The 9,719-nt window shown below is 40.3% G+C and overlaps 2 protein-coding genes across 5 annotated transcripts; both read left to right on the top strand.

Moving 5' to 3' along the window:
* The first annotated feature begins 130 nt into the window (after positions 1-130).
* Positions 131-3,317, top strand: rpl10a (ribosomal protein L10a). Its single transcript, XM_028022066.1, has 6 exons — positions 131-230; positions 1,290-1,361; positions 1,452-1,532; positions 2,606-2,754; positions 2,849-3,021; positions 3,108-3,317. The coding sequence occupies exons 1-6, from the start codon at positions 226-228 to the stop codon at positions 3,276-3,278; spliced, it is 651 nt and encodes a 216-aa protein (XP_027877867.1). The 5' UTR covers positions 131-225; the 3' UTR covers positions 3,279-3,317.
* A 113-nt stretch (positions 3,318-3,430) lies between these two features.
* LOC114147545 (lymphoid-restricted membrane protein) lies at positions 3,431-9,719 on the top strand. Of its 4 annotated transcripts, none has more exons than XM_028022035.1 (14): positions 3,431-4,453; positions 5,015-5,143; positions 5,238-5,310; positions 5,393-5,465; positions 5,563-5,590; positions 5,713-5,853; positions 6,822-6,953; positions 7,731-7,896; positions 7,971-8,017; positions 8,097-8,147; positions 8,219-8,352; positions 8,418-8,537; positions 9,292-9,396; positions 9,499-9,719. In XM_028022035.1, the coding sequence occupies exons 2-14, from the start codon at positions 5,129-5,131 to the stop codon at positions 9,647-9,649; spliced, it is 1,236 nt and encodes a 411-aa protein (XP_027877836.1). In that variant the 5' UTR covers positions 3,431-4,453; positions 5,015-5,128; the 3' UTR covers positions 9,650-9,719. The 4 variants fall into 4 exon arrangements, with proteins under 4 accessions (XP_027877836.1, XP_027877843.1, XP_027877828.1 ...); XM_028022042.1 differs by lacking the exon at positions 3,431-4,453 and adding an exon at positions 4,465-4,924; XM_028022027.1 differs by lacking the exon at positions 3,431-4,453 and having other exon boundaries at positions 4,465-5,143.

The raw sequence follows: 9,719 nt of genomic DNA, 5'->3' as shown, positions 1-9,719 counted from the left end.
TAAAATTACATGATGTTGAACTTTATTATTCACTAATATCTAACTATTTACTGTTGTGTTTTTAAATAAATATTAAGTACGAAACCTGTGTAATATTGTACTGTTTGAATAAAGTTTACTTAAAAAAAAGCGCTCTCTGAATGACGTAGCTCGTCTTTATTTTGCGTAACTTCCTCCAGCACTTCCTTTTTCAGCGTAGCGCGACGTCGGGGACAAGCCGCTAAAATGAGGTTAGCATGATTTAACCAACTAACATGTTAAACAGAGATTATACGTTTGTAATAATGCAGCCGAATTAGTTGTATGGGGTTTACAAACTTATTAAAGTGTGAAAGTTTTGTTTTTGTTCGGTATTTTTTCTTCTAATGATCTAAATCTTGGAACATGCGACCGGTGAACCCGAAGGAAACGTCACTCGTCTTTTTTAACAAACATCCAAATCCATCTGCAGGGTGTCGAGCATTTTTTCACTACCTTTTGGGGTTTTATAGTTTCATCGCTCATTTCAGATTATATCCATCTGATTTTTACCGCACTTTGAAGCCGTTTGAAGAGTTTTAGCGTCATATCTTTGCAGCGACCCACGATTAGCTCATACCGAATGTATTAGTACAGATCATTTCATATACCACGTTATATTCACTTTAACACCTGGGTTTTCATCCTAACAATCAGTGTGTTTGTTGCTCCCTCCACCCCAAATATATATATATTTACAAATATAAACCATACATCTGTTCTATAATAAATGTTAGCTGCGTTTTTTTACTAGTTAGAAAAGGTTTAATTACTAAATTGACAATAGTCCATTATTATTCCTAAAAGTCGGGCTTGTTATAGTAGAAAACAACATTTTCACTATTTAAATAGTGACACTTGATGGCACATGAAACAAAAGGGCATTTGTGAGTTAGTTTGCCCCGGTTGCTTACACACATATTCTTTAAATCGTAGAATGTTACTCAAATGCCAGAAAGAAATTGAAAGATTTTATTATTGTGCACATGGTCGATTGTCCTGCTCAAACATCTCACTAAAGTGTAATTATACCAATTATCTACTTTTGAAAAGAATGCAATCTGAATGCCTTTGTTTCAAGGGAGAATATTTGTTAATGATGAAAACATAATATTAAGAAAAAATGTTTGAAATGTTTGCAGACATACCTGCTCATCCTAAAAATGAAGTATGTCAAACTGTAATTTTCTAGAGTCGGCATGTCTTGCTGGGTTTCTGTATCTTGGGTGAAACTGAAGACTCATAGACTTTCTGGTATTTTTTTTGCACAGTAAGGTTTCCAGGGATACGTTGTATGAAGCGGTGAAGGAGGTCCTGCAGGGCTCCGTGGCCAAGCCAAGGAAGTAAGTACATGCTTCTGAAGTTAGAGTTTGTACTTTTGTAAAATGTACTTAAAAATAAAGAAAAATTTAATACTTGATATTTGTTGTTAGGTTCGTGGAGAGCGTGGAGCTGCAGATCAGCCTTAAAAACTACGATCCTCAGAAGGACAAGCGTTTCTCCGGCACTGTCAGGTTCGGCACTTCACTGTTTCACCCAACCTTTTCCCTGTTTGCTTCCAACCCTGTCTGAGGTCAGATTTAGCCGTTTTTCTAAATGCGGAAAACAAAAGGGTAAATTCTCGAAAGCCCAGACAGGACAGGAACAAGCATGGATAAGTAGCTGGGTAGTCTGACTGAGCCCACTCAGTTTCGGCTGGTGTCGGCGAAGCAGACGGACCCCCACCCTGGGTCTTAAAACATGAGGGGAGGCTTTGAGTGGCTGCACGCCCTCATGCCGACCATGTTACTGTTACCATGAGGGTCAGCAGGACACCAACCACTGCAGTGGTTTGGGTAAGACTTTCTCTTTATTACAGAAAAAAATCAGGGAGGTGAATCTTGGAAATGACATTTGTTCCCTGCAGTTTGTCACTCCGCAATCTGTCCCCGACGCTCCATCCTGTACCGCTAGTTCATTTGCTAACAAAAAAAATATTTCCTGATCATTACAAGAGAAAAGAAAAGTAGATCTACAAAGCAGAACATTTATGGCATTAAGTAAAATATTACTTCACACATCAGTTTTTTTTTTGTTCTTTTTTATATGCTTTTTCCTACATGTTCTCTTAAGGATATGATAAGCTAATAAATTAGTATTGTGTTAATATGCTGCTGTTTTATAGTGTAGTCAGAATCCAGTTTAAACTTTGAAGTAAAATGCACCTGGTGGGGATGTTGTGCGCTCCATGGATGTCCTCCCAACATCAAATCCATATTTTACGATATTGGTAATTAATCTGTAGTCAATTACGGGTATGCAGTATGGTATGTAAGTATATCACGAATATCTAGATGAAGAAACCAGCTTTTGAATAGGGGAGGTGATTGCTGTGCATGAATGGTTTAAAAGATAATTGCACTTTTCACAACACTTCGGTTTCTTGTACAGCAAAATAAGTGATGTTTGATGGATCTATTTGACTATAATTTTAGAGATACATGTTAGATGCTTTCTTTCAGAAGATTGGAAGATGCAATCAGTGTTGCTGCCGTTCAGTGTCCTTGTGTTTTGGTTTATCCTGTGGTTCACTGTGGTTGACATGCAGGCTGAAGACCCTCCCCAGGCCCAAGTTCTCTGTGTGCGTCCTGGGAGACCAGCAGCACTGCGATGAAGCCAAGGCCGCAGATCTTCCCCACATGGACATTGAGGCTCTCAAAAAGCTCAACAAGAACAAAAAGCTGGTCAAGAAACTCGGTAGGTTCAGTCAGCTGAATGACAAACTTGATCAGTTTGAGGTCAGATTGAAACTTCATAGTTACGTTTTTTTTTTTTTTTTTCGTTCCCTCAGCCAAGAAGTACGACGCCTTCCTGGCCTCCGAGTCTCTGATCAAGCAGATTCCTCGTATCTTGGGTCCTGGACTGAACAAGGCTGGCAAATTCCCTTCCCTTCTCACCCACAACGAGAACATGAACACAAAAGTGGACGAGGTCAAATCCACCATCAAGTTCCAGATGAAGAAGGTACCGTCAGCAGCTCTTCTAGCAGCTTCGGTGAAGCATTTAAAGTCCTGTTGGATGCCGTTACTCTAACGTTGGCTGTGTTGTAGGTGCTCTGTCTGGCTGTGGCTGTCGGACACGTGAAGATGACTGAAGACGAACTCGTCTACAACATCCACTTGGCCGTCAACTTCTTGGTGTCTTTGCTGAAGAAGAACTGGCAGAACGTGCGCGCCCTGTACATTAAGAGCACCATGGGCAAACCGCAGCGCCTCTATTAAACGCTCGTTTTTCTATGAATAAAAGCAGAGAAACTCCAATATGTTGCTCAATTTGATTTATTCACTTATTTTAGGGGTGTAGTTGCTTTTCAGTTTAACACTGTGTTTTATTTCTATCTTTTGTGCTTCAATGTTAAGTCCACTTGTAAAATCTTTCTGTGCACAAGGTCAAAAGGATATATTCAATTTTGTGTATCTTTGCATGTAGCCTAGCGTAGCGCCACGTAGCTTACTGCAGGGATGTCCAAAGTGATGTCCATTACTCCAGTGCCAGTCTTCTGCATGTTTTCTTTCCTTCCCTGGTTCAACACACCTGAGTCAAACAAAGGTTCATTAGCAGACCTGCAGAAGCTTTCCATGCAGGGAGACTCATCTAAAACTGTCAGGGCAGCAACACCTTACTGCATTTGAAAATAGGTGGGTTTGAATCGTTCTGCTGTTGCTGGTCAAAGCATTTTTCTCATCTCTAACTGTAAGCGAACAAGTTGACATTGAAAACCTAAAATTTGACCTCAAGAGTGTAGAGGTATAGTGGAAACTCGGACCTTGTTCACACCACAGGTCTTTGTGCTCAATTCAGATTTTCTTTTATTTCTAAAGTAAGATTTTGTACTAATTAAGTACAGCTACAACCAGACTTGAGTGTGAACGGTTTAAAGCGACCCGCATGCGCAGAAGAAAGTTGACGTCACAGGGCAGCGCACTGTTTACGGAAGTAATGGAAGTCAGTCTATGGCTGACGGTATTGTCATAACATGGAAGAAAGTGAATTTAAAAAAAAGCACAACTAGAGAGATGGTACTTAGTAGAGCATTAACTGTAACTTTTGTAGAGAAGTTACAGTTTGTTTGGATGTATAATCAGACCCAGAAGTGGTGGGTTAGGATGTGATGCACTTTAAGTTGAGAAGTTTCATAATTAAACGAGTTTCTAAAGCCATCATTTACACCATGGTCATTTTCACACCTACCGAAAGTTAATTATTGCTTTTAAGTATATTGGTGTGTTTGTTTCCTCCAGCTCTTAACGCACATAAACATTTAGACAGCTGAGAAAGTGTGTGTGAGCAAGGAGGCTCACATCTAACCCAGTTCTGTCAGGAGGAATGAACCAACATCTGAGAAATCCGTGGAAGCAAACCAAACACATTTAACCCAAATCTTGCAGTGTAAAAGGTAATTCTACAAAGATTTATATTTTGTAGAATTATTTAAAGAAAACCTTATGTTTTGAAGAGCTTCACCATTTCTTAAAACCAGGTTAGAAAAAAGGGGCATTTCTTAACTATGCTTTTTCAAGACTGAAACGATAAATTATGAACAACCTCTTTATTTAACGGTTGTATAACAGTGTCTGCAGTCAGAGCCTTCTTCAAATTTGTTGTAACACAGGCTGCTACAGGAAATCGTCTTCCCTCTCCCTGTCCACAGCCATCAGCTTCCACAAGAGAATTGTGTAATATGATTTAAAATAACATTTACTAACCCTTTGGGATTAGTAAAGTATTATTGAATGGAATAAAACACCAACTTCAGTTTTAAAATCAGGAAGTTGGCACCTAAAGCTGGTTCGCACTCTTTTTGTAGCCATCACATAGCTTTAGGCACAACTCGGGCTGGATGTTTCACCACAGTCGTGTTCAACAAGTATGAAACACAGCTTCCCATGAGCCTCTTGGGTGAGTGATCCTGCTCTCCTTTGACTGTGGATCTCTTAATGGGATTATCTATTCTCAGGGCAGGAGAAATGCAGAGTGAGGAATGTATCGAGGGCAGACGTCTGATAGTAAACCTCGCACCCTGACACGCGAAATCAGCTGATGCAGACCTTTTACTCTTGTGTACACGGCAATGATGAGCGTGGAGGTGAGTCGAATTATCTACCATCAGCTGCCACATTTATATCTATACACACACACACACATGTTTATATCTAATACCTCTAACTGCGTTTCTGTAGGGCTTTGCACCTGACGCAGAGACAAACGGACACAATTTTTCCACCATGCCTGACAGCAATGATAGTGAGGAAGGTAGAAGCTGAAAGACAGATGAATAAAAGGGTCAGTGGGTGATCTGGCTCTTATGTTCAACCTGGGTTCATGTTTCTGACAGAAAGCAGTCAGGAGGAGCCACCGGTGCCCTGCTGGAGCGAGCTGTCCATCATAGAGCGTGTAGGCCTCAACAGGTGAGACACATAATGACGGTATACTGCACATAAATTAGTTCAAACCTATTATTAAACTTTTGCCTGTTTTTTTTTTTTTTTTTTTTTTTTTTAACAGTGTGGACATGACAGAAAAGGACTTGGAGGTAAAACTTTTACAAACAAGTTATTTAACATTTTCATCAGCCTGATTGTATTTGATTTGTTGTATTAAGTTTCTTATTATGTTAAATACATTCTAAGCACTGAAAGCTGTGTATGTGCCCAGACGGCCTTCTCTCAGATCTCCCTGGCCTTCCGCTGCGATCAGTACACCCTGAAACAGAGGCTGCAGTCGGAGGAACACGCACGCAACCTGGCCGAGGAGAACATCCACCTGGAGCTCAGCCGAGGCAGGGAGACCCTGGAGGTACGCTGTGTGGATGTGATCAAGATGCTCGCAGTTTTCTAAAATGTTTCGCAAAAATGCTCACACCTCTTGGAGTTTTTCTTTAAGTCACAGCCACAAAATTCAGTGGCATTTTGAAATGCCGACAGGACGTAGAGGCTTGTTGTGAGGTTGAACCAAGCGTGCATTTGTAAACTTTTGCCCATATTTCTGCCCAAAAATACCTCAAACTCAGTCAGAATAAATGGTGAGCCTCTGGGAACATTAACTATCGAGTGTTGCCACAGATTCTCAGTTGGATTAAGGTCTGAACTTTGACTAGGGCTTTCTAACTCATGAATATGCTTTGGTCTAAACCGCTCCATTGTTGTTCTTGTTGTATGTTTGGGTTTGTTCTGTTGGAAGGTTGAAGTTTGGATCACAACCTTTTGCTTCTAACAGGTTTACTTCTGTGATCGGCCTGGATTTAGCTCCAAAAATGAAAAAATAGGTCTTACATGACCAGAGCAACTTTTTTCTCATTTCTCTTATGAATTTTCTGTTACAGGCAGATTTGTGGAGTGCATGACTCATTGGTGTCTTGTCAACAGATTCTCATACCTGAGTTGTGTATCTCTGCGTCTGCTGCAGAGATACCAAAGTCTTCTTGGTTGCTTCTCTGATTGTTTTTGATGGTTGATGTTTACATGTGTTTATGAAGGCATATGGATGAACTGGGTTTATTACTGGTATCAGATTAAAGGGGGTTGAATATAAGTGAATATCATACTCTTCAAATGTTTTTTTTCCCCTAAATTTTCTTCTGCTTCACAATTCTCTATTACTGTGGGTCTAAACAGCTTTAAAAGTTTCTAAGAGTGTGAATACATTTACATAAACTGTAGCCGAGCTCACATAAGAACAGCTTAAACTAAGCTGAAAACTTTACTTTGGGAATGTAAGAGTTGAACTCAATCAGAGGAAGTAGACGTGATTGTGTGTGTTTACAGACATTGAAGGGTCTGTGTTTGGACACTAAACGCAGCAGCATCCTGCAGAGGCTGGAGCTTTCTCTGGACATCCTCGGAGGGACAGTAGAGCGGATCTCCAGCACAGCCGAGGTGCTCGGTGCCGTCCACCAGGTACATGAAGGTTATGTTTATTACTGTTAAACAGCATTAAAGGGGACCAATGATGATTCTTGCCTGTTTTGAGCTCCCTTCAGAATGAGATGTTTTTGGGCCTCCTGTCTCTTTACATCTGCTGCTGGCCACGCCCTCCATTTCAATGCTTACATTGTATACAAGTGAAAATGGTGTAAATAGATGCAACCGTGCATCTTTGACCCTTAAACAGAAGACGTAGCGTCTCCTCAACCATCAGAACGCAGCAATAACAAGTCGACAACAAAACTCTTGTCTTTTCATTGTACGTACAGCAGTAAAACTAGCTGATCAAACCTGCGTGAGTTCATCTTGGGTTGCTAGGTTAGCCTCTGCTAGAGTTGCCAGGCGAGTGGCTCAGCTCGACTGGAGTTGCTAGGTAACGGGATGCCTGGCGATTGCAACTTAATAATCGAGAGATTTTTGAAACGGTTAATTTTAAAGACGGCAAAAACACATCAAGTTATTGCCAGAATATGGCCGGGTAGTCTTTTTTAAGCACTTGCATTGTTTCTAGAAGTAGTTGAGGCCTGAAAGGAAGTACACAAGTAGTTGTAAAAAGTGAATTACTCATAATAGGTCCACTTTTAAAGAAACAATATAATGTGAATCTCCTTCACTGAATTACAGTTGTTTAAGATTATTAGTTTTTAAGTGATTTATCTACAGAGATATAAAATCTTTTTCCCCTCATAGCTTCAAATTGTTGTAACTTGTGGTTTATTTTCACCACGACTGGATGTTTAACTTTCATAGGAGGCTCGGGTGAGTCGGGCTGTGGAGCTCATGGTGGCTCACGTGGAGAGTCTGAGGAGGCGTCATGACCGAAATTTAGCAGAGCTGGAAGAAGCCAAAAACAATCTGCAGCAGCAGCAGCAGCTGAACTCCAGCAGACACAGCATTCATCCCAGAACCACCCCAGGTTCGTGGCGTTTCTGTTCATCCACTAGTGTTTTGATGCTGTCTAAATAATGCCTGGCCATTTCTCTCTTACAGTTGAACCAGAAAGACAGGAGGACAGGAAGAGGAGAAACTCTAATCAGGTATGCAGGTTTCAGCTTACCGAAGAATGGATCTCCTAATTAGATCCGCCTTCTTACTCCAGTGGTCTGTTTCTTCCAGAGCATCTTACGAAGGAGAGTCAGCGCATCAATCATTTCCAGCCCAAATCTGGTAAGAAGGTTTCCTTGGTGAACTCTCCTAATGTCTTGCTGCCATAATTAGCATAATTTCCTTCCAAACAGGAGAAGAAGAGAGATTCAAGGAAGAGAACCTCTTCCTGGAAGAAACACTCTCCTCCACACTTGTCTCCATCCCTGAGCTTAGATTCTTGTAGCTTTGTGTTTACCCAAGAGGACAGCCACCTAATGAATGAAAGGTACACTGTGAAATAAACGTTCTGCTTTCATCTGGACCACATGTTTGCAATTTTCTTTTAACAAGTTTTGTTTTCAGACAACCAGACCCAGATCCACCAGGGGATTGTCTTCTGGACCTTTCTGCTCCCAGCCCAGAGAGCCATCCGACAGAGGAAGTGATTCCTTCAAATACGCAGAACAGAAAGTATGGGATTCTCTCAGTAGCCATAATAATCTAATTAGAGGTTGTAGTTAAATTTTTCTTATGAATGATGCCCTGCTCCTGCTCTGGAAACTAAAAAAAATTCTCTAAAGCAATTATTTTAAAAATGTTTTTTAAGATACCAAAGAGCTTTTAATTTGCTTTTGCATATTGGTTCCATTTCCCAATTTATTGAGATCAACAAACACCTGCTCTACTTGAAATTAATTTAAGATGATATAAGTTCTTGTATTACTGATTAAACATTTGCAAACAGACTGAGCAACTGAAAAAGTGAAACATAGCAATAATAAAACTGTTAGTTGTATTTTTTTTCTAAGAATTTTTTGGCGTGACAGTAATTCTGGCATGAATATTTAAAATAAATCATAAATTTTCCCCAGCTAATTTCAAACTAAAGTTTGGATTTGTTTTTCCAGTGTGGGATTACACTACTGCAATAGAAGTTACATTTAAGGCTTTTCACAAATTTTTTTTTCAATTATCCCAGTAAGTATACTTGAACTTATGTTTTTGTTAAATATTTTACTTGAAGCTTTTGCTTTACTCGGTTTTCACTTTACATACAGCCTTTTGTCCCTGAGATGGGCATTTGGTTTACTTTTTTAACTGGTTCCCTTCTTGTCCATAAAAGGGGCTTAAGCAAATAGGTAGTAAGGGTTTTTGTGGTTATTTTTGCGTAACTTGAGCAAACATTACATCGTTTTAATAGCAAGCCTTTGTGGCTTTGCTGCAGCCTCTCTCTGGAATCTCTGCGACAAAGACAGAAAGCCAAAGCAGCTGCATTGACCAAAGCGAAGGAAAGAAAAACAACAATCCAGAGACAAATCTCCATTGGCACGTAAGTAAATGCGACATCGCTTTAAAAAAATTAAAAAAAATAAATTAATAGGTGATAGCGATCGTTTTATGTGGACAAACAATGAATGTCTGCCTCCTTCAGGTATGGGTCTCCATGCAAGCAGCATCCTCTGCTGGTCCGGCTGCACCGCTGCCGATGGGCGTGGATCTGCACCAACCTGTTTGTGCTTTTCTGCGTCGTAGTGCTGACTTGCATCATGTGGAAGATTCACGAAGGAGAGGCTGAGCCATGATCCGTAAACACTTCGGGATACTTCATCCTCTTCAAGGGTTTAGCTTACAGAATAAAACCGTTTTCCATCA

This window comes from Xiphophorus couchianus, chromosome 1 (genome assembly GCF_001444195.1).
Source record: "Xiphophorus couchianus chromosome 1, X_couchianus-1.0, whole genome shotgun sequence".
Classification (NCBI taxonomy): Eukaryota; Metazoa; Chordata; class Actinopteri; order Cyprinodontiformes; family Poeciliidae; genus Xiphophorus; species Xiphophorus couchianus.
This window is presented reverse-complemented; position numbering and strand designations above follow the sequence as displayed.